At 42.9% G+C, this 22,828-nt stretch overlaps 1 protein-coding gene across 1 annotated transcript in view; it reads left to right on the top strand.

The window, feature by feature from the left end:
* The window catches only part of LOC306701893 (A disintegrin and metalloproteinase with thrombospondin motifs 2-like), a gene marked incomplete at its 5' end in the record, with an annotated part of 104,965 nt that extends 82,959 nt beyond the window's left edge, over window positions 1-22,006 (top strand). Inside the window, 20 exons of the mRNA XM_079167328.1 lie at window positions 3,438-3,521; window positions 5,208-5,364; window positions 6,349-6,454; window positions 6,721-6,864; window positions 7,415-7,547; window positions 8,227-8,256; window positions 9,361-9,474; window positions 9,586-9,731; window positions 9,920-10,095; window positions 11,847-11,980; window positions 12,122-12,245; window positions 12,755-12,835; window positions 12,934-13,097; window positions 13,255-13,411; window positions 13,534-13,669; window positions 13,867-14,074; window positions 14,409-14,538; window positions 15,028-15,111; window positions 18,285-19,100; window positions 19,395-22,006. Of these exons, the coding sequence (XP_079023454.1) occupies window positions 3,438-3,521; window positions 5,208-5,364; window positions 6,349-6,454; window positions 6,721-6,864; window positions 7,415-7,547; window positions 8,227-8,256; window positions 9,361-9,474; window positions 9,586-9,731; window positions 9,920-10,095; window positions 11,847-11,980; window positions 12,122-12,245; window positions 12,755-12,835; window positions 12,934-13,097; window positions 13,255-13,411; window positions 13,534-13,669; window positions 13,867-14,074; window positions 14,409-14,538; window positions 15,028-15,111; window positions 18,285-19,100; window positions 19,395-20,959 (4,689 nt within the window). The 3' untranslated portion in view covers window positions 20,960-22,006. The remainder of the gene's footprint in view (window positions 1-3,437; window positions 3,522-5,207; window positions 5,365-6,348; window positions 6,455-6,720; window positions 6,865-7,414; window positions 7,548-8,226; window positions 8,257-9,360; window positions 9,475-9,585; window positions 9,732-9,919; window positions 10,096-11,846; window positions 11,981-12,121; window positions 12,246-12,754; window positions 12,836-12,933; window positions 13,098-13,254; window positions 13,412-13,533; window positions 13,670-13,866; window positions 14,075-14,408; window positions 14,539-15,027; window positions 15,112-18,284; window positions 19,101-19,394) is intronic.
* Window positions 22,007-22,828: the final 822 nt, after the last annotated feature.

Below are 22,828 nucleotides of genomic sequence, written 5' to 3'. Positions count from 1 at the left end.
CTACGGGAGCAATTCTGGACAGACCGGGGATCAAAATGCCGATCCTCTGATTGAAGGACGGCCCAGCTATCCACTTAGCCACAGTCGCCTTCATTAGTTCATTCACTGCATTAGTTACTACACAGACAGACACACACACACACACACACACACACACACACACACACACACACACACACACACAGCTGGACAAATCTAGGCTACCTGTAGCCTGGGTGGTAAGTAATGACACCTGGTGTCGCCCTTCAGCAGCATTAATGAGAAACATGCCTGAACAGTTGTTAACAATGAACTCTGTGAGTGTGTTTATATGTGCGTGCAGCGGGAAGATTATGAGTCACTGTGTCAAACCTGTCCTCTAGTGTGCAGCGTCAGTGTGTGACATGTCCAAGCATTAAAGTGCATGAAGACACATAAGGCTGAAGTTGGGAGTGAAAGGACACCGTGCTGCCTGTGTGTGCGTGTGTGTGTGTGTGTGTGTGTGTGTGTGTGTGTGTGTGTGTGTGTGTGTGTGTGCATGTATATCTGTTCCATTAGAATGAACCTCTTTGTGTCAGGGTCACCTGGAAGTCAACCGCCCCTAATTGGCCTAACGGTTGTCAAGGAAACGGGCTGGACCAAGTGTCCATGTCATCTCAGACAAACAAACACTGCTACACACACACACACACACACACACACACACAAAGTCATTATGTGTCACTTACTCACATATACTTAAGTCTGCCAAGATAGCGAGGGAGTGAGACAAATGTTACAAATGATACACAGAAACAGAAATATCACCAGTAGGTAGCCAGACAGACAGGCAAATTCAAAACTGCACACACACAGACACACACACACACACACACACACACACACAGGGTACATCCCAAGTCTCTTATTTGTCCACTTGAACCGATCGCAAGTGAGGGAAACTGGGATGCAATTAAGAGACTTGGGATGCACCCACAGTCTCAGACACGGTCAAACTGAGAAGACAACAGAACTCAGTCTTTGTTTGGTAGTTGCTCAGCAACTCTGTATCTTCTTTAATGTGTAAAAGGAGCATCTGAAAGAAATCTTTGCCCTTATCTCATGTCCCGCACTCCTAAACTTGTCCCTACAACTCACCGTTTTCAGGAACTAAAAGTATATTAACATGAACATAATGGGTTGTTGCCACTTAACTGTGCCTATAAATCATATTCAGTTGTGGAAAGTGAGTCGGTACAATTACAGGTAGAGTTTGCTTAATATTTGTATTTGTCTGACAGCTATATTGACGAGATGACCACTTTGGAGAACTGCAACAGTAGTGTGTTTCTTACAAAGCTATTATTTCAAGATAAATCCCATGAGACCAGTACATGTCATAGCACTACAGAGAGAGAGAGTACTACAAATGTACCAAGAAATCCCCCAGGAATATAAAAGAATGTTATATATATAATAGGTTTGAGTTATAGTCCTGTAGGAATTGTGCAGGTGCTGCGCAGGACTCTTAGAAAATTACTAAAGAAGCATCAGTTGTAATCTTGACAAAGATGTGACTGATGAATAGGCAGGAAGGGTTGAACAAAAGATGCATACAAAAATGAAAGTTGCATTATGGAAAGTGTAGAATCTTGTATTTTTGATCCATACAAGAAATAAAAACTTGTATTGTCTTAAAATGACAATGATCACAACCTCAAGCATCACTTATTTCTTTCCTTCAAGTAGCGCTCTGGTCAAAAAGTCCCAGTTACTGTCCTGTCACAGGCTAATTACAGTCTCCTAGACGCCTACAAAGTTCTCCTGACGTAAAAGGCTTCTTCCACTGAAGCCGCTGATGTTGTAAAGTAATATTTGGCCACATTAGTGGGTTAGCTTATAATGCGGGCAACTGTTAACTTAACATTTCAGAAGGTAAATTAGTAAATATGATCATTTACCAGATTCCCAACAACACAAACGCTGAAAATCAAACGTGGCTTTATGTTGAGGGTTCTGAGAATGATGTAAAGCTGTTGAGGCTTTACGTTACAACCATGTGTTGATGTCATCAAAGAAATGTATTCCAGGCGAGTTTGGTTAACAAATTAGGATTCTGACTTGAAGGATCACTCCACTGGAATTTTCCTAATAGGTTGCTGGGATTTCAAACTTCACACCTCGTACGGAGCATGGAGTTAAATTACCTCCCTCTTCTTTGAAGAAACACGACTCTACGCTACATCTGTTTTCTAAGAATGCATCGTTTCCACTCCCTTCTAAGCTCTGTCTCTTTCCTCGCTTTGCCTCCGTGCTCCCTCGCCCCTCTCTGCTCAGCTTCTTGTCTCTCTCCCTCTCCGTCTCTATTCGTAGCATTCTTCAACTCTCTACCTTTCTCTCGCTGGCTGGGTGTGTCTGCAATTCTGTTCTTCATCTCTGTACCTCTGTGTGTGTGTGTGTGTGTGTGTGTGTGTGTGTGTGTTCAGTCTGTGTGTTCCTCTTTCTCCACAGCGTGTACATCAGCCATCTCATTACGGCTGTCTGTTTTTACATCCCTTTGCCTCATTAGGCACCGCACACAGCCACTGAGGACAGCAGGCCTCAACTCCAGCGCCAATTTACCCCTCTCTCTCTCTCTCTCTCTCTCTCTTTCTTTCTTTCTTTCTTTCTTTCTTTCTTTCTCTCTCCGTCTCTCTACCTTTCTCGCTACCTCTCGCTACCTCTCTCTCTCTCTCTCTCTCTCTCTCTCTCTCTCTCTCTCTCTCTCTCTCTCTCTCTTTCTCTCTCTCTCTCTCTCTCTCTCTCTGTGTGTGTGTTTCCCCAGTATAATGCTCTCTGCATCTCCCTTGTCACACATTACCTTGTTTCCTTGCATTAGGCTCTTCCCTTCCTTTGCATCTTTCTTCCTTCATCTCCTCTCCAACTGTGCTCATGGGAAACTGAGTTCATTGCCCTCTCCTCAACTTCCTTTCCTCTCTTTTGGGGCCAGTCTCTTCATTTCTAGTATCTCATATCACTGTGTTGCTGGTGGGATACTTAAGTCAGATATTTGCACCCTTTACAACAGGTTTATAAATTGTACTATTCATGGTTAAATAGTGATTAGAATCTGTTTCAAGCCATTCATAAGCTTTAACCTTTTATTAAAATGGAGTTGTTTAGAATTGATGGATTATTATAAAAACCTATTTATGAGTCACTAACATTTACACCAGCAGACCTAGTAGTTTATTAGAAATGAGTATGTATGTATGAGCATACATTTCTGGATTGATAGCATCACAACCCAGCAACTCAAAAGTTGTCCAAAGTAATGGCTTATAACTGATCTGTAAAGCATTATTAAAATATTTACCGTATCAACCATTAATATATCTATTAGATACAATTTACAAACCCTGTAAATACATGTTTAGATATTGTTGTTATTCTTCTGCTGAGACTCGTTTTCCCTCTTGTGTTTTTCTGCGTGACTCCAGGTGAATGAGATCTACCATGACCAGTCTTTGGGAGCAAAGATCAATGTGGTGCTGGTGAGGATTATCATGCTGGGCAACGGCAAGGTAAGACCTGATGAGTTATACTCAAACTTCGCCTGTGATGCACTTCCTGAAAAGTGGTTGCCTTGTCTCTCTCTCAGCACTATCTCCGATACTAGGATTTTGCTACAATTGCTTTAAGTACAGTCCAGTCGTACATACATGCATACAGGCACACACGCACTCATAAACAAACTCACAGACTCACACACACATTCATCAGCACGCACTGATGCCCGGAGCCTGTTATTCCAGTGGACTGAGCAAAAGAGGAACTAAAAGCATGCAGCATCCCAGGGGAGTGTTTTCAAGTCGCACGCCTTCACAGTTCAGCACCAAAGCACACAGAAACTCTGCCCGTTATGCAATCAGCCTTCCTCCCAGTAGGCTGCTGCACAGAATCATGGGAAGTCCAGGCAAAGATAAACAATCAATGATAGCCCTCCCTCATTCATAAACAGAGAGACCGGACGACGGGGGTAGCATCCTTTTCTTCTTGACTGTAACTCTATCTTCCTGCCTGTGCTGAAGAGAAGAAGAGAGTGGGCTGGAAGAGAGAGAAAAAAACACAGATAAAGCAAGAGATGGCAGGAATGGAGAAGGGCTGGGATTACCCCACAGAAGGGATTTTATTGCTGGATAGGTGCTCTGTGATACACTTATGCTGCTGCAGCCTTATCTCTTCCTCTCCTCTCTACATGTCTACAGTCCCAGTGGATCCCTGGAAACACACACACACACACACACACACACACACACACACTCCTACATTGGTCATTCTGGGCCAGCCCCTACGCAGCTTCAGCCAAAGCTCTGGCTGTCCATCATCCCCAATTACCGTGGCAACAGAGCTGCACCCAGACAGCCTGCAGATTGGCTATGTGACCCTGAATGCAGGCGCACCCACACACACACACACACACACACACACACACACTCTAACACAACAAGTGCACACAACACACCATTCCAAATACATCTTTAAACATAAAAACACACTGAAACACACAAGCACCTGATGAACATGATGAAGCACACACACACACACACACACATGTACCTACTCTGTCTTAGGGGTGTCTGTGCAAAGGCCGGCCATATGTCTTCACTGCAGCACACTCACAAGACACACACTCTTCCCCGTTTGATTCAGCTGTGTATTGTTAGTGTGTGAAAACAGCGAGGAAATGCAGAAAGCGAGGCAAAAAGGAAGCAGCGGCAGAGAGACATGGAAAGAGTTGTTCAGCAGAATGTAGGGAGAAAGGAGAGCGGAGCAGAGATCCTAATGAGGAAGAGGATGAGAGGTGAAGGTGAATGGAAGGAATTGCTGGTATCCGGGTGGATTTGTGTGAATGTCGGTATTGTTCATTTAATCATAAGTAAATATTCTGTAATTGGACATGTTTTTGACTATTAGTGCATAACTTATTAATAGGCCAGCTCTGTGTTCAGCTTCTTATTCATTATTGAAATGATCAAGATTAGAGGAGCAGTGTTGTGTGAGTGTGGATCCCTTGGAGTGAGTGTGTGTTGTACACCTCAGCAATTTGCAAGATATGCTGACAATATATAACATTGTGACACTGCCCCCTACAGGGCTGAATAAAATGTGATTGTACCAGAGCTAAAACAAGAAGCAGGTTTCCCTGTTTTTTGTATAATCTTTACCCCCTCTTCTCTCTTTCCTTGTGTGCCTCTGTCTTATTCCAGTCCATGAGTCTGATTGAACTGGGGAACCCATCTCAGAGTCTGGAGAACGTGTGTCGCTGGGCCTTCCTGCAGCAGAAGCAGGACACGGGGGACACTGAGTATCACGATCACGCCATCTTCCTCACACGCCAGGAGTTTGGCCCCACGGGCATGCAGGGTATTCTAAACTCTTACCGATTAACATATAGTACATACAGCGAAACGGCATTCTTGAGTACTTTGAACTCATGAGTACACACAGAAAACTCCCCTCTTCCTGCCTTTGCCTCATGGAGCTGCATAGTGCACCGTGGGTTCGGTGGTTTTCTGTGCAGCAGAGTGCAGGCTAACAGGCAGGCCCAGGGGAGAGGCCTCTAAAGGCAGTGGCCTAGCTATCCAGAAGCCCTTCAGCTGCCCTTGGGCTCAGCCTTCAGCAGCAGAAAATCAATAGGCAGAGCAGGGCCAGCCACAGTCCCACAATTAAAGGCAGTACAGGACAGACAAGCACACAGGGAGTTGGAGATTGGCATATGTAGGGGTAGAAGGCGACGGTTTAGGGTTAGGATTAGACACACAAACATGCACACGTGTGTGTGTGTGTGTGTGTGTGTGTGTTTGTGTTTGGATATTTTCCATATCTTTGGAGATAAAAGTCACAGATTTAAGGTAAAAATGTGTGTATAGTTCACCCAAATCAATTTCATCTCACAGATCCCACGAATGCACGTCATTTAAACAGATGTGTATTTCAGTATATGGAGTCAAATGTAAGAGTTGCCGGGAGACTGACTTAAAGTATTGTTCAAATATTATTTAATTTAAGAAAATTTATACAAATCGAATAATTTGACAGTATGAACTTACTGAATATGATGTATGTTTATTGGGCTGTCACTGATGTGTGTGTTTGGTGGGTATGGAACATATATCTTCCTTTTGTATTTTGAGAAGTAATACAGCATGTTTCTACGTCTTGCTCCTTTTCCATCATGCATATGTGAATAGGCATTTTGGAAATATACAAAGAAAATGACCCAATGAAATGTATTTAAATGAAACTTGACCTTTTGATGGTGAAGAGCAAATAAGTTAAGTTCAGTATTTTTTCGTACGACAGAATAAGTCTATGAATCTTGACGAGTGGGTCTCTCTTCCTCTCTAGGTTACGCCCCAGTGACGGGCATGTGCCATCCGGTAAGGAGCTGCACTCTGAACCATGAGGACGGTTTCTCCTCTGCCTTTGTGGTGGCACACGAGACCGGACATGTGTAAGTGCATTTGCCATAATGAAGTCTTCAGGCCTGCTCTCACGGTACAGCAAAAGACAACAAAGCAGTCACTTATGTGACCGTATTGATTTATTACAATGTTGGTCCGTTGGTTACCTCAGTCAATATCTGATGAGAGAATTGCTTCTGCCTCCCTCCCCATACTTGTTCTTCTTCTCCTCCCACATGTTCCCAATCTGTCTCCACTGGTTCATCTCCTTTCCCTTCACTTCTCTCTCTCTCTCTCTCTCTCTCTTTGTGTGCAGGCTGGGGATGGAGCACGATGGCCAGGGGAACCGCTGTGGAGACGAGGTGCACATGGGCAGCATCATGGCTCCGCTGGTGCAAGCTGCCTTCCACCGTTTCCACTGGTCCAGATGTAGCATGCAAGAGCTGGGACGCTACCTTCAGTGAGACACACACACACACACACACACACACACACACACACACACACACACACACACAGACTCGTACTAGAATTTCATTACATGGGATTTTGAAGGTTGAGACTTTCATCAATATTTAAGAGTGTGCGTCTCGTTGATATTTTCTGGGATTTTGTTATCCTAGAAATTATTCTATTACAAAGTGTACGAGTATTACTGCCAAGATGGTATGGTGGTGGTTTCCAAGTTGAAAAAGCCCAAATGTTAAGGTTTCATTAAACACCATTAAATATATTTGAATTGCTTATTTTGGGTAAGTTGGCAGCTTCTGACACACATACTCGTAAAACTCTTGAATGAAAAAGGGGTTTAAATAATAAGTATATAAGAGATAAACCGGAAATGAATCAGCATTTTATAGACTAAATTATTAATTAAGATGATAATCATCCAAAATGAAAATAATCGTTAGTTGCAGCTGCAAAATTAATATTACAGGATGACATGAATAACTGAAAGAAAATAACCAAACAAAATAAAATTTCAACCCACTTTGTGACTCCTCTTGCAGTTCCTATGACTGTCTCCGGGACGACCCCTTTGACCACGACTGGCCGTCTCTGCCTCAGCTTCCTGGTTTGCACTACTCCATGAATGAACAGTGTCGCTTTGACTTTGGTGTGGGCTACACGATGTGCACCGCGGTAAGAGATCCCCATAGTCTCACGGTCACTTTACTAACATAGAGTTTACTAACACTAACCCAACATACTCACGGCAACTTCTGCAACAGCCACGTTATCTCCTGAGATGATGCAGCTTTTCAGAGTTGGGGTAAACTCACTTTGAATTCAGTCTGTTCAGTTTATTCAGAATGTGCTGAATTTCCCTGTGGAAGATCCATTTGTATGGGAACTCTTGAGCTCTGAAGATTTTCCTTGTGAACTGAACGCAGCACTTTCATCATCTATCTCTGCTCTACATTGTAATGAACGAGTCACACATACACAGCTGTTCATATTCTTCTGATGTCCTCTGCTTTCCTCTCCCGGCCACTGGTGGGATTGGCATCTTGCTTAAAAGCAGGTAATGGTTTTTTATAGCTATTTCTTTTTTCTGTTGTTAATGTTAAATATGATTTAAAGATATATTTATTACACTTACCTTTATACCACAGTGCCTTTTACGTGAGCCTGGCACAAACAGTACAACAAGCTTCAGCATCTCGCCAGGCATCTAACCTCCCCGTTTTCACCCTCACCCACTCTTTGACTGTGAAGCCACTGTGGCACACTGTTGCTTGATTGACAAAGGGCTTATTCAGGGGCTTTGCACACATTGCTAGATTACCCTCTATTCTCTTGTCAAACCCATTCCCCTCAGCTACAAAAGGCGGGCCAGTCAGGAACGCAGGTAAGGTAACCCCACCTCCCCGAAGACATGTGGCCCGTCATTTGTTTTCTCAGATTTTCTTTTTCTATTTGTCCTCAGAAGTCGTAATTGTTTGTAATGTTGCTCCTTACTTTTTTTTTTTTTTTTTTTTTTTTACTGTACTTTGTTTCTCTGTTCTACCCATCGTCATATTTGGGACGTTAGTCTGCAGGATTCTAAAATGCTTATTTCCAGAGACAGTGGCAGTTGAAAGCCTACAAACACTGACTATACTGGTTCAGTGACTATGGTGCGGTTCAACAGTTGAACCGTACCATATCCTGACTCTTTTCCAGCAAATCTCTGTGTTAAATCACAGCGGCGCTGGCAGGAAGAGCCTCATTATATTGGAACACTCACGACTATAAACGAGTGGAAACGGTTGGAAAGATGTCTTTCCCATCCAAGGGGAAAGGGCTGAGCCAGAACAGAGGCTGTTTTTCCATGTTTCACTTCAGCTTTTAGGATCCTCCAGTCTGATGTCATTCGTTATTATCTACCACAGTCTAGCCATTGATTGTTACTCTGACCTGCAAAGGTCCCCGGGGGTCATGGTGGGTATGAAAGTCTGTGGAAAGGAGGGAGGCGGGCACGGCCCCTCAGACACTGGACTACGGGTCAGTTTGGTGGTATCCTCATCAGTGGTTCATATCCGAAAAGGAGGAGAATTTGGTCCTTGATCTGTGTCTCGGGGCATTCTAGAGGTCAATGAGACCTCACCTTTGGCCTTTCAACCTTTTGCCCTCTGACCTCCCTTGTGACCTAATTAAATCACGGGCTGTCTCTCTCTCTCTCATCCTTTGGTTTAGTTTGCATGAATGGCTGTGTGTTTCTCAGTGGAGCGTAGTGTACAGTGCAGTGACACAGTGCAGGGTCGATGTTGTTATTGTTGGGTATAATACTGTTGTGGTTATTGTTGTAGTGATATTTCTCTTCTCATCTCTATTTTCATTTTCAGTGTCTCATTCCAGCTGTCTCATGATGGTTGACTTGTATTATTTAAGGCCAGACTGTTGCCCAGTGTGTGTGTGCTGTGTAGTAGGACTATTAATTGTAAGAAGGAGTCTCTCTCTCTGTGCCCTGCAGTATCGCACGTTTGACCCGTGTAAGCAGCTGTGGTGTAGCCACCCAGACAATCCCTTCTTCTGCAAGACCAAGAAAGGACCGCCCATTGATGGCACCATGTGCGGCAATGGCAAGGTATTGATACACTATTGCACATTAACATATATTCTGTTGAAAAACAAAACATTTGATGGCGCAGTGTATCCAAATGGCAACTATGTCTCTTGTATTATTTGCCCACTGCAGCACTGCTTTAAAGGCCACTGCATCTGGTTGACACCTGACATCATAAAGCAAGATGGAAACTGGGGAACGTGGAGTGAGTTTGGCCAGTGCTCCCGCACTTGCGGTGGAGGAGTACACTTTCGCACACGCGACTGTGACAATCCTAGGTATGAAACTGTGTTTCTCAGTGTGTGTGTAAAACAGTGGCATTGCAAGTTTTCCTTCTGCGCTTAATTGAGCTAAATTCAGCTGAAGCTCTGATCTTGATCAAGAACATTTGTACAAGAGTTAAATGTGTAATTTCTAGCCCAAAGTCTTGAATGATAACGCGTCCTGTGCCCTGCAACCCTCTCAGACCAGCCAACGGGGGCCGCACCTGCATGGGGGCGACTCACCAGTTCCAGATGTGCGACACCAACGAGTGCGAGGATATCTACAGCGATCCGCGAGAGGAGCAATGCCACGCTTGGGACCCCCGCTATGAAATCCACAGCAACAAGCACCACTGGCTGCCTTATGAACACACAGACCGTGAGTATACACCCGCAGATGGAAAAAGGGGATGAAGTAGTTTGGTGGACAGAAAGAGTCAGAATAAAGATACCAGCCTGAGAATGACAGACCAGACATCATGATGCACAATGGAAGTTGTAAATACGAATGAAAGTCAAAAAGAGGAAGCACACACATAATTCTTGAATGTGGTTGGGTTTTAGTGGGTTGTTTATATATAGGTGTTGTTCTGGTATGTCATTGACATCTGGCCGTCCTGATGAGTACAGCTTTAAGCTACGACTACGCCTTCCCATAAAACCACGCCATCTCTTTGGAAATCTCTTTAAAAAGAATCTTCTTTGAACTCAGTGTCCTTTCTCTCTCCACCCATTCACTGATGTCATCTTGAACTTCACTAACCCTCTCTTCCTACATCTTTTTCTCCATCAATGTATCAGTTGGCACATATGGACAAACTATTAGAGTTCTTTACTTCATATTTGAAACCTCTTTTAAAATGAGTGTGTGTGTGTGTGGCTGTCAGACCCACCCCGTCTCTAAGTGGAGGTGTCACTGCCTTTCTGGTAGGTATTAAATTATCATCCAACTAAAGGGCAGCCCTAGAGTAAAGTGCTGAGCTGTCTCCATATGTAATTGGAGGTCACGCTACGCACGCTCCGCTAAGAGGAGCCTTGCTAAATTGTTTTTTCTCCGTTCTTATTATTCCTAAATGCCATATTTTTCAGCAAGGCTTTTTCAGTCTCAAATTACTTTTCCGTGAGTTTGTGTTCGTGTGCGAGCACAGATCTGTGTGTGTGTGTGTGTGTGTGTCTGTGTGTGTGTGGGGGGGGGGAGACAAAAAGTGAACAGTGAGGTGAAATTGAATTCCATCCATGGTCTGTCATCTCCTGAGTTTCAGATAGTGTTAGGGGGGGAAAAGAGTGCGTCTGCCCCGAGTGTGAAATTGTAGTATTTGTTCAGAGACGTTTGACACACTGTTGTTCTTTTGTCTCTATTTAGGTGTTTTTCCAAGTCAACACAGATAGTAATATACTATATACTATATAAAGAAACACGAAACGTAAAGCTGCCCTGTGTGTGTTTGGCTGATCAATCAGCTGTTTAGAGGGATTCATCCAATCGCTATCTGTTCGGTCTGTCTCCTGTTTTCTCACAGATGTGATCAGATGTCTCCTCATAGAGCAGTGTGCAAAATAGGAAGTGACCTCCTGACAACATTTTAGGGTTCTCATGAATTAAGCTGATTATTTTCTATTTGTCCACACCGTAAATGTATCTTCATGTTGAAACGTTGAAAGGTGAGGAGCAGCTAGATAAAAATGAAGCAGCAGCTAATGTACAGCATATCTTAAATATAAATGCAGGCTAGCTAATGTATTGTACCTCTGCAGTTCTGCTACTCTGCTCAGTTCAGACTGAGAAAAGCGTGTTTTTTGCAAATATTATAATTCTACAGTAGCACGTCTGCCACCTGCTTATTAGTGTCAAAGCACCATAAAACAAGGTCTCTGGATTATGTCCATGTGTAATAAATGGGATGAAGTAGAAGTGTTCATTCTCACTGGGATGAACTGCCAGGTTTTGTCTCTGGAGGCTCATGTAGTTGTATTATGAGTCACACAGACAGACACAATGAGCGCCACGCTGACTCATGGAGAGCTCATTCAGAAAAATAAAAAGTAATCCCATGTTGGTTGTGAAGATGAACTCATCAAAATGGATCTCAAATGTGCCAATTGGGTCATTTTTTTGTGTTTGTTTCCTAGCCAACAAACGCTGCCACCTGCATTGCCAGTCCAAGGAGACACGAGACGTGGTCTTCATGCAGAGAATGGTCCTGGACGGCACACGCTGCTCATACAAAGACCCGCACAGTGTGTGCGTGCGTGGGGAGTGTGAGGTGAGTGACGTTGTGTGTGTGTGTGTGTGTGTGTGTGTGTGTGTGTGTGTGTGTGTGTGTGTGTGTGTGAGAGAGAGCGAGACTGCTGCTGCGGTGTGGTCAGATCTGCATATGTTAAACTTTCCATGTCCTCATGAACAGAAAGTGGGCTGTGACGGTGTGGTTGGCACCTCAAAGCAGGAGGACAAGTGTGGAGTGTGTGGAGGAGACAACTCCAGCTGCAAAACCTTCAAAGACACCATCACACGTACTGCCAAGAAACAAGGTGAACACACACTCTAAGAGACAATGACCCTTATCTAAATGTAGAACAGACATGGCATCAGATGTAGCAGCTGTCTAACATGCTGGTTAGTACAGGATAAATAGTTGTCCAGTGTTCCTTTACTGGCTGCGCGCCACGTTTAGTTATACGCAGCTAAACATCGCCCTCTAGAGGAAGATTAGTAGCAATGTCCAGTTATCATGTTTCCACATGAGTCAAGCACTGGCAAGTTATGTCAAACCCAACTCTATGGGCAAATGTTTATTCGTATATTATCTAATCTTTGGCGTCAGAGCAGACCTACATTACAGCACTAAAATTCACAAAATGTTTTATAATGTTTAAGTTGGATGAAAACAGTCAAGACTGTAAGGGTTTTAACTAGTGAGCAGGGATATTTGGTTGAAATGAGTAAGAGCTCTTTACGGGATTAGCTGAGGCTTTTTGTCGGGAAACTGTAACATTTTTATGATGTCAACGTCACAAACTAGGTGTCTGTTTCATTTCAGGTTTCCTCAAAGTTCTTGAAATCCCCAGAGGAGCGAGACACTTACTGATCCAAGAGCTGAAAGCAACCTCTCACACTTTAGGTATTGGACATTGTATATTGTTTTTCTTTCCTGCGTGTTTATTAGTAGTATTGTGTTGTATATTTGTGTAATCAATGAAAATTCTCACCCATCTACAGCTGTAAAGAACGTGGCATCAGGACTGTTCTTCTTGAACGGGGAAAACGATTACCCAGAATCCCACTCGGTGATAGAAAAGGGCGTGGAGTGGGAATATCAGAATGAGAACGACAAGGAGACACTTCAGACCACTGGTCCTCTCAGACATGGAATTCTGATCATGGTACACATTGAAATGAGGGAAAATATTGAATAATCTGTTCTTACACAAGCATATTTAACAATCCAAATTACACTATATATATATATATATATTTGTCTGAAATGGTGTCAGTTATCAAAAGTGTTCATTGGTTTTTGTGATTTTTTTCTCTTTGTAGATGAAATTGCATGGAGATGAGGATGTGAATTTGTCTTATAAGTACATGATGAACATGGACAGTGACTCTGCCATTCAGAACAACATGCTGGTGGAGGACAGTGCCTATGAGTGGGCTCCAAAGAGATGGTCCTACTGCTCCAAGGCCTGCGGCGGAGGTACAGTGGACTAATGGAAATGCGTGCTGTGAAACCGTTGTATCTCTGAGATCAACTATGATGCCTGTCTTTATGTTTCTGGTGCTTACATTTGTAAAATCCTCCATTCCCTCTTGCTGTAGGGAAGCAGTACCTGCGATACGGATGCAGAAGAAAAGTTGACAGTAAGATGGTCCACAAGAGCTTCTGTAACAAATCCAACATGAAACCTAGAGGAGACACCAGAGACTGCAACCAGAAGCCCTGCCCCCCACCCATGTATGCATTGTATTTTATGTCACCAACTGTGAGGAAATAACAAAGCTGTGATAGAGACAACTTTAGGCTGTTTCTACATTCAGCAGGCCTTCAGCGGGTCTTTCCTCCTCTCTCGTTGTTTACTTCAGCATTTTGACATGTTGAATGCCCTCAGAACTCCTGTTTCTCTCTCTCTCTGTCCCCGTGGTGTCCTCCAGCTGGGTGACAGAGGAGTGGCAGAACTGCAGCAAACCATGTGGAAAGACAGGGATGCAAATCCGCTCGGTCAGCTGTGTCCAGCCGTCAGATGACAACACCACGCGCTCCATCCACAATAAACACTGCAACGACGACCGGCCCGAGACTCGCAGACCCTGCAACCGACACCCCTGCCCGACCCAGTGGAGAGTCGGACCGTGGTCGCAGGTACGCAGGCTGAACGTAGGGCAACAGGCCCATTTTGTTTTTTGCAGGGAAAACACTGATATTTTTGTATTGAAGCCCAACAGCTGGTGTGAGACTCAGTGGTTTAAATATCAGACTTCCCCAGAACTGTATTCTTGGCAGGGTTGAAAAGTCTCTGAGAAACCGATGATGTAATCTTCACAATTACTTCTTACTGTAAAACAAGGAAAATGATCACAAAAAACACAATGTCATAATATCCATGTACATTAAATGTGTTTGTTCATATTTTATGTCCATATATACCAAGTGATGTGTTATAAAGTGCTTGTTGGTGATGTCCTGTGTCTTATAGTGCTCAGTGTCATGTGGAAACGGGACCCAGCAGAGGCAGGCTCTGTGCCACACCAGGGACAACACCATCGGCCTGTGTCTGGACAGTAAGCCCGACACCATCAGAGTCTGTCGCCTGGATCCATGTCCCAGTGAGTGTCAAGGAACCTCCAGTCACTCAAATTATTTTATTTACACACAATTGTCTTAAGAATTTCACTTTATTGAATTGTTGATAATTTTCTCCAACATTCCTTATCTGCAATACTAAGATTAAAAAAAGAAAGGACAGTAAACAGCTGACGATGTTAAAAAGAGGTTCTGTATGATGGAACACAAGCAGTCAAACAATCATAGATTTTAAACACTTTTGTTCTTAACTTATTTGGAAGAGTTTAGTTTTTTCCTTGCATGATAAAAAACACTTGTTTCTTGCCCTTTTTTGACAATATTCCCATGTTGCCATATCTCAGCAATTACTTGTAAGAAGCTGCAACTATTCTTGAATACGAAGACAAAAACAGGCCCAGATATCAGTGTAGAAAGGAGATGCTGGGATAGGTGCATCACAACAACCATTTTAAGAGTTCCCTTCCCACCTTAACTGCTGCATCACTCTCTCCCTTTTCTTTTCTCTGCAGAGGGCTCGTCAGACCTCAACAAGAACGGCAACATCCTGATCCAGTGGCTGTCTCGCCCCAACCCCATACCGAAGATCTCCTCACGTAAAACCTCCCTCTATAGTTCCCAGCCTGGCCTCCACAGCGGCAGCCGCAGCTGCATGTTTGTCCTCTGCTGGGCCCTGCCCATCTCTGTCCTCCTGTCTCTGCAGGGCCGGCCCCGGCTGGCCCCCTGACCTTCCCCACGGCCCGTGCCTGTGCCCACGCCCGTGAGCGAGCGGCAAAGCTTTCGCTTCTCTTTTGGGGGGGAGGGGGGATGTTGCCTCTCTCTCTGTGTGTCTGAGACGGCTCTGACTCGGGGGAGGTCTCTGGCTCCTGTGTGTGCTAGTTGGTTCTCTCTTGCTCTGTCTCTCTCTCTCTCTCTCTATCTCTCTCTCCTTTGTGGAGCATTGTGTTGTAACCGCTGGCCAGTCGAAAACTCAAAAGATCAACAAAAAATTTGATGTGAAAAGGATTCGAAGTGGCAAGGCGAACAGGTTTTCACGGGCACCTCCTGAGACGTGTCGAGGAGCCGTTCATGTGTGAGGGGACCCACTCTGCATCTGGCGGCCATGTTTTGCGCGAGCTAGCTGCGTGTTGTCATGGGTTACCACTCCCGAGATGCAGCTGCGCTTTTTTTTCTTTTTTTGTAGCGCACTGTCATTGTGGGGGAGAAACAGGTGTGAAAATAAACAGAAAAGGTATATAAATATCTATATAGAAAAAAAAAGTTATTAAAAAAAAAAATATGAAAGCTTTATTGTGAATGTGATCTTGTCACAATGAGGACATCTTTGCTAAAGTGCTCATCTGACATCCTGGTTCCATTCGAGGAGGAGAATGGCGTCTCATTCTACGCTCCATTCTCAGATTGACAGGAACTCAGCACAGGGACAGGAAGTGACATCAGTAAACCTTCTGATTTTGTGGGGAGGGAACTGTGAGGTGAAGGATCTTGAAGAAAGGCTAATAAAAAATTAAAAAAACACACACACAAAAAATAAACAGGGTAGTCTGACCGCTTGAGGTTGCTTCCCATTTCACCTCATCATCAGCCATCCTCTCTTTGACTGTTATACTAAAGTTCAATAAATGCAGCTTATTTGTGCTTGCAGACTTTAAACAAATACATCTATAAATATATTTGTATTTATATATACCTATAAATCTAAATCTATATGAGTAACAATAATATTAATAACGTTTTACCATGAATAAGCTGTAGCTTATTTGCCTAAAACCTTTGGACTGCTATTGATCGCTTAGATCCTTGACTGTTATGTGTATTTTTTTATTGATTTTACATAAATACAGATGAATATTTAATAACGGTAAAGTGTTTTGGGGGGAAGGGGTTAGACCTATATTATGCAGGACTTGGTCAGTTAGTTGCCTCTCCATTCTCTCAGATGGATCAGTGGTTTACTGTCGCTTCTTGTTTTCTTTAAGGATAGGATCCCGTTTTGTCATGCACACCCGCATCCATCACCTGTATGCATGTGTGTGAGTTGGTGCATCTGTGTGTGTGTGTGAGTGTGTGTGTGTGTGTTTGTGTGTGCTTCTGTGTGCATGGGTGCATGTGTGTCTTGTGTTTAGATGAGTGAGTTAACAAATGTGTGATTAAATGAGATATGCTAGTCTTGTCAGTCAAAGTGTGTCTTTCTGATTGTGTTTGTGTGTGTATGTGTGTAAGGATGCTTCATCATTCGGGCTTTTACACATTGCGATCAGATACAGAAATACCTCATAAACTTTGATTTGAGAGCGTCCGAAGATCATTTTATGTTGATGAACATTAACCACATGAACAATGCCTTATCTTGGATTGAATGTAATGGCATTTATCTGTGAAAGAGATGGCTTTACTCATTCAAAGTTTCACTCGGAATAGAGGCAGCTTCAAACCAACTTAACAAACTCACACCGGCCAACCATCAAACCTACCAAGGTGATGTTGGACCAATGTCCGACTACTGGGAGGGTTTACAAAGGGCCTAGGGACACATATGGCATCGAGGAAAAAAAAAAAAACACTTCAGACTTGTCATTGTATTGTGATCACTTATTTCTGTTGTGACTATGTAGCGAGCTATCCAAGGTTTCCTTCTGCTGGAGTTGGACTGTATGAGACCAAGCCAGACCTAGCAGTGCGACTGTATATAACATTGGTGTTGACTGTATTTAATAATGTTCATGACTGTTATCTTCTTCTATAATATTCTATACTATGGGTAACTGTTTTGTGGCTTCACTGGCCTGCTGCGTGGGGCTGGCTAACGTTTGGCTAACGTTGAAGAAACATTCAGATGGACTACGTGCACTGCGTCTATATGCACTTTGATTTATCAGGGAAATTTTATTAATGTTTTGTAAATGTTTCATATGACACTTAATGTGCCATTCCAGTTTTTACATCATCATGGAAATTATGTAATTCATTTAAAAAGCAAATATCATTTATGTACATCATGTTTTTGTTTTTTTCAATCGATAAACAGATTGACTGGTTGATTTCCAAGTAATGAAGTGTTTTACCAAAGTGACTGTGAACTTGTAACTTTCGATACAGTTGAATTATTTTTCTTAAGAAAAGAATATATCTATATATTGAGCAGGGGGGGGCGTACATCTCATTGTTTCAGTTACTGTCATTCTCAACAGCAAAGTTGTATCAATAAAAATGTTTTGAAAAGTGTGATCTTTCTCTCACCAGGAATGTTCACTGGCTAGATCCTTTGTCAGAGAAAATGTCAAACATTGCCAGTAGAACACAGTTATTTTTACTGGCATGGTACAAAAAGGGTACAAGTCACGTGGCAGAGGATTCAAATTGATGAGAAATTATCAAAATTAGAAAAATTCAGATCTCAGAGTTATATTTACAACACAAGACTGGCGACCCTTCTTTTTCCATTTCAGTTGCTCTGGACTAATCTCATGACTGCTCTTGATGTTTGGGTTTTTCTCCTCCTTCCTTTCTGCATCATCTGCTAATGGTCTGGCTTTTCTACTGTACTCTGCATGGTGTGGAACCAACACACACACTCACACGTATGCATGTACTTTATATATATATATATATATACACAAACATACACAAAGACTAATACTGTCACATACTTATTGTTGCACATTCTGTCACATACAAAGACATATCAATCACATACATAACACTCACCTCTTCATCGTCTCTACCGCCGGCTGCACCCGGTCTCAGCTCTCTATTCTCTCCTCCGCAGGCCAGCGTTGTCATGGAGACCGCTCTGTGTTCTGTCGTATGGAGGCGCTGAAGCGCTACTGCTCTCTACCGGAGTACCAGCGCATGTGCTGCAAGTCCTGCAGCAATGTCACCATTACAGAACCTCCCACCAACTCCACATCCATCCTGCCCAGTGCTTCTCCATCCACCCTCAGCAGAGCTGTCATCACCACCATTTCAGCTTCTGACATCAATTCCTGGACCACCGCTCATCCTCCTACCTCTACCACTGCTGTTACTCATTCCACCCCTTCTCAACTAAGTGCTACACAAATGATCACAACTCATCCTCCAGCAGCCACCAGTGCTCCTGTCTTCCCCACTACAACGACCTCAGTTATGACAACTTCCCCCGGTGTTACTGGTCATCCCCTACCTCTGCCTGTCCCAGACACAGACGTGAACACAGACACACAATTACAGAGCACTACAGATAGTCCAGCAACATCTGTTATAGGTGGCAAACAACTTCCAGCAACCAGTCCAACTATGACAAATCCAACAGAAAGCAGTACGAAAACAGACGCCCCCCTAAAATCCAAGCCCAAAAAGATTCCGCCAAAGAAAAAACCCAAAAACGTGATTCCACCAAAGGTTAATCCCAAAAAGAATACTGCATTAAAAAATACTACAAGAAAAGATGTTCCACCAAAGGTCAATCCCAAAAAGAAAACAAGTGATATTTCAAAAAAGAATACCCCAAAAAATAAACCCGAAAAAACTCCCAAAAAGACTACTCCCAAAAAGATCACTCCCAAACAGACTACTCCACCAAACACTACACCACCAAATACTAATCCCATAGAGACTACTCCCGAAATGACTACTGCACCCAGCAATACTCCACCAAAAACTACTCCCAAACAGATTACATCCAAACAGACTACTCCACCTAACACTTCTCCCAAACAGACTACTTTGAAAAGGACTACTCCACCAAACACTACACCACCAAATACTAATCCCATAAATACTACTCCCGAAATGACTACTGCACCCAGCAATACTCCACCTAACACTGCTCCCAAACAGACTACATCCAAACAGACTACTCCACCAAACACTACAACACCAAATACTAATCCCATAGAAACTACTCCCGAAATGACTACTGCACCCAGCAATACTCCACCTAAAACTACTCCCAAACAGACTACATCCAAACAGACTACTCCACCTAACACTTCTCCCAAACAGACTACTTTGAAAAGAACTACTCCACCAAACACTACACCACCAAATACTAATCCCATAGAGACTACTCCCGAAATGACTACTGCACCAAGCAATACTTCGCCACATACTACTCAACCAAACACTACTCCCCCAAAGACTTCTCCCAACAAGACTACTCCACCAAATACTACTCCCAAAAAGACGACTCCCAAAAAGACTTCACCAAAGACAACTCCTAAAAAGACGACTCCCAAAAAGACTTCACCAAAGACAACTCCCAAAAAGACGACTCCCAAAAAGACTTCACCAAAGACAACTCCTAAAAAGACGACTCCCAAAAAGACTTCACCAAAGACAACTCCTAAAAAGAAGACTCCCAAAAAGACTTCTCCACCAAAGACAACTCCTAAAAAGACAGCTCTCAAAAAGACTCCTCCAGTGAAGAAGACTTCGGAGAAAATACACAAACCCACGCTTAAAAAGGAGGCTCCCCGAAAGGCCAATCCCAAAAAGAACATTCAGCCAAAGCCAAAAGTTACAAAGAAAAAACAAACAAAGACAAATCCTCAAAAGACCCCAAAACTAGGTCCCAAAAATGCCATGCTTAATCAGAATAAGACTAAGAGTAACCCAAAAAAGACAACGCTTAAAACAATACCTTCATATTATACCACAGCCCCCACTCCAAGTCCAGAACAACTGAGGGAGTACTTTTCTTCCACTATCTCATCCAGCACTACTGTAACAACAGCTGCAGGCGTACCTTTGCCTGAGTCCAGAATCAATGTTACTTACATCAATAACAAAACAGCAACCATAGATGAAACTCCACTGTGGTATCCTGATACTTCAACGATAACACCTAGCACTTCTGGGGACTTCATAACACAGACTGGAACCACTCATTTTGAAGAAGTCAACATGCCTAGTGGAACCATGTCATATAGTGATGTCACAATGACCAGCAGCGGTGATTTCACAGTAACCAGCGGAACCATTCTCAGTGACGATGACATCACAGTGTCCTACAGCAACGTGAGAGTGGTCAGTGACACCATGGTGCTGGACGATGGCCTCACTATGGTGATCCCAACTATCATTAGTGAAGATATGATGGACCTCGCTTCCTCCCCCTGGCTGGACCTGTCTGAGTATATCCCTGTGACCTTCCCTGTTTCCACGAGCACCTCAGACCCTGCCACAACCTCACCTCCCACCACCATTACCCTGATAACAGAAAAACCAGCCATCGCAACCATCACCAGACCTCAGCGAAGACCAGAGGAGAATAGTGAGAACAACTCTATCGACATCATATACAACAGGATCAACGGCGTAGACAATGACATTTCCCAGAACAATCTGATCCCAAAGCGTCGAGTCAACCTCCGAGAGAGAACCAAGAACAAACGCATTCAGGAGCTTCTGGAGGAGAAGAGGAACTTCCTCCTCCGGATGAAGAGAGGCCATGCAGCATGATAGACCTTCTCATTTCTCTTATAGAGATGAACACTTTATTTACAGACTCTTTAAACCCTCTGAACTGCCATGATGCTTTCTAGGCCTATCCACACAAAAGAACTGTCATATCACTAACATGACAATCAGGACTGTTGCAGAGTGAGAATATTATGGCCACATGTTTGAACAGTTACTTTGAATAAAGAAAAGCCCTTCATAGTACAGATTGAAGCAGATTTTAAAGCTAATCGCCAAGCATGTGTCAATACAACAATGAGAAACAGAGGGGATGAAAAGGCTACATCCAGATTGCTCATTTGGCCAGCACTACACAAATCCAAGCTTTTCATCCACCAGAGTCGCAGACTCGTCAATGATGTTTCGATAAGCTGTGATGTTTGTAAAATGGTATTATCCCTACCGGTACTTATGGAGCAACATAATCTACCACCTGGAAATCTCCATCTCCATATGAAATTACAGCCCAGGACTGCAGCCACTTTCCCCACAAACAGATATTTCTCATTCCCTATTGGTAAGTCCAATTTTCCTTTTGGGTTAATTGAATTGTGAAAAGTGTACACTGCTTGGATTGTGTTGCCTTTTTCAAAGCAAATGCCAGTCTGACTACATGGGGTCTCATTTCTCAGGAAGTTAAGATGCAGCATGTTGAGAGACATGGAATTTTTATGATATATTTTGATATCTCATTAGGTGGAAAAACAAAATAAGTGAGGAGAAAAAACTATATTGATTGCATTTTTCTTTTTTTACGGTCAGTTAAGTACGATGCTTTTTATGTCAGTGTTGCTAAAAGCGGTGTCCCTTGTGCATTTATTTATGTAAAACAAATGTATAATAAAATAAACAAGCCTGTTTGTATTAACTGTATCCAAATAGAAGCTTTGGGGGCCAGTTTGTTTTCTTTTGTAAAAGTTGTATTATTGGTACATCTCAACCTTGCAGCAGCTGCAAAAGCATCCATGGATCTTTCTGTACGATATCTGTACATATGAAAAAGAACTTAATGTTTAATATTTATTAAAGTTTAAGTGCCTGTGGTATTTTGCAAACTGTCAGTGTTGTGTGCTTTTTGTTCCAGTAACAGTTATCATGCTTCTTTATCCTTTTGGCTGCAACCAGTAGTTATGTCACAATCCTGATAAACAAAACATGGGCCAACCACTGTGAGCCTCACTGTTGCACCAGTTTGGGGTTAACTGAGTGATATGATACAGCACAGGGTCAAGTTAAGCAACAATCTTCTGGAAATATCGGTAGCATGCTTGTAAATGTTTATTCAATTGACATTTTACTCCCAATTGCACATTAGTGCAATATTTGACACAGGGGGAGACAGATCACATGTGTCAGCTATGTTCACTTTGTTCATGGTTGTGCTCAAAAAGTTTTTATTGCCTTTTTTTTATCAAAATCAGAATATCAGGTTCAGTAGCATGGCTTTACAAAATTCCTGACTTAGGTAGAGTTGTTTTCCACCATGGGATTGAAAATGTGGCCCAGGAAATTACTTTTTGTCTACATTTGCTTACAGTGTCCTTTTTCTTCACTTTGAGCACTAGGACTCCCTCGTCTCTGTGGTATTGGGGTGTCAGATAGATAGATAAATAGAAACCGTTGCAAATGAAATCCAAATTGCATAGCTAGATATCTTTAGGGTTGGAGGGACAATATGTTTTTTTCTGATTTCGGTGAACTGACCCTTGAGCATGAGATGATCCCAAGAACAGCCATGTTTCTATGAGTAGAAATTAGCTGTAAATGCTTTTAATGTGATGACAAGCTGGACAGGAAATATACCATTACATTGCACTCACTCTCTTGCTCCAAGATTTGACTGAGCATCTACCTTTTCATCTGGTTATA

Source organism: Pholis gunnellus (genome assembly GCF_910591455.1).
Source record: "Pholis gunnellus genome assembly, chromosome: 10".
Classification (NCBI taxonomy): domain Eukaryota; kingdom Metazoa; phylum Chordata; class Actinopteri; order Perciformes; family Pholidae; genus Pholis; species Pholis gunnellus.
This window is presented reverse-complemented; position numbering and strand designations above follow the sequence as displayed.